We start from the raw sequence: 1557 nt of genomic DNA, 5'->3' as shown, positions 1-1557 counted from the left end.
TCCCCACAAACATGATGAAGTTGCAATGCATCTTCTCACTGTACTATGTATACAGCTTTTGTAAAGCAAATATACTTATTTTGTATAGAGAAAGTATATTAACTTAGCATGTCTGGCTGTACTATAAATACCGGCATGTGAAACAGTTGTTCTGTACCAGGAGTTATGTTGATCTTTTTAATGCCACTTACTTTAGTTTTTTTTTAAATGTGTTTATATAACTTTTAAGTAGGACTTTCTCTTATATACAGACTGAATCCTATGTATACTTTGCCTCCTGTACTCCAAACATGGTATATGTTTGCTCTACCATTTGATATGGAGGATGACCAAAGGTCTTACTATGGGGAGAAGAAGAACTTTGCCCTTTTCAAGAACCAGTGGACTTTTTATTCCATATACTGAAAAACTAGAATGTTCTCGGTACTCATCTTTCCCCATATCATCTTGGTTTAACTGATCTGTTACCTCTCCATCTTATTAGTTCTCTCTTTCCAAATATACTTTTTTAAATTGCAGACTTTCTAGAAACAGAATACTTCCTACTTACTTGAATAAGAAGGTAGTGGATTTCACTTAGCTATCACTAAAAATATAGGTGGGCTGTACATCCTGGTTTTGCACTTAACATTAACTAGAGTTTGAATATATAAAATATATAAGTATTCCATGACTTGGTGCTGCACTGTAGAGACATATTCCATTCCCTTTGTTTCACAGATGATGTGTACATACCTGAGGATATTACCGGCCAAGTTGCTGTGGATGTAAAAAAACCTTGGGAATATATCGATACCTGGGAAAAGCCTATTTCTGGTAAGGTTAATAAAAGTAGAAAACATAGAAAACTGTAAGTGTTATGAAAAATAAAACCACTGCCTTTTCTACACAAAAAGCACCTCCACTAAGAAGAGAAAATAATTCTTAATCATCCTTATCAATACACCTCCTCATGGCTTCAGGATGCTACTAGAAGTGATAAAAATAAAAATATTTCACGGTCACTATTTATTCACTAACATATGCCATATGCTAAAAATTATCCTCACCAGTGTTGTAGATTCAACTGTGACACATACACCAAATGTGATGGTTTGGCTTGCATGTAACTGTTGCGGTTGTGTTGTTCAGAAAATATGATAGAAACCACTTGGCAAGTCAATACTTGCACATTTTTACCCCATAAATATCTCAGACAATCCCATTCCCTAAATATGGGCTGGAGGAAAAGTAATGATGAATACCACCATGTAGTGGTATTTAGGGTATGATGACTTACATATGCAACACTTTATCTCTTTTCAGTTCTTTAGGCATAATTTTTTCATCTTCATCTGGGGATTAAGAATAAATGTGAAATGTATAAATCTTATTTTCAGAACCATTACATCTTCCTGAATTAGACAGAGCACTATTTCCTATCTTGATCTAAGAGATTATCAAAAAAAAAAAAAAAAAAAAAAAAAAAAAAAAAAAAAAAAAAAAAAAAAAAAAAAAAAAAAAAAAAAAAAAAAAAAAAAAAAAAAAAAAAAAAAAAAAAAAAAAAAAAAAAAAAAA

At 31.6% G+C, this 1557-nt stretch overlaps 1 protein-coding gene across 4 annotated transcripts in view; it reads left to right on the top strand.

The window, feature by feature from the left end:
• Nucleotides 1-1557, top strand: part of ABI3BP (ABI family member 3 binding protein) — a 143101-nt gene that overhangs the window by 108044 nt on the left and 33500 nt on the right. For all 4 annotated transcript variants that reach the window (XM_027894791.1, XM_027894790.1, XM_027894789.1 and 1 more), the window contains one exon: nucleotides 721-816. In XM_027894791.1, the coding sequence (XP_027750592.1) occupies nucleotides 721-816 (96 nt within the window). The remainder of the gene's footprint in view (nucleotides 1-720; nucleotides 817-1557) is intronic.

The sequence above is a fragment of the Empidonax traillii genome, unplaced genomic scaffold, assembly GCF_003031625.1.
Source record: "Empidonax traillii isolate 1590-97213 ecotype Southwest subspecies unplaced genomic scaffold, ASM303162v1 scaffold442:size488032, whole genome shotgun sequence".
Taxonomy (NCBI): Eukaryota; Metazoa; Chordata; class Aves; order Passeriformes; family Tyrannidae; genus Empidonax; species Empidonax traillii.
Note: the sequence above shows the minus strand (reverse complement) of the source record. Positions and strands in the feature narration are given on the sequence as shown.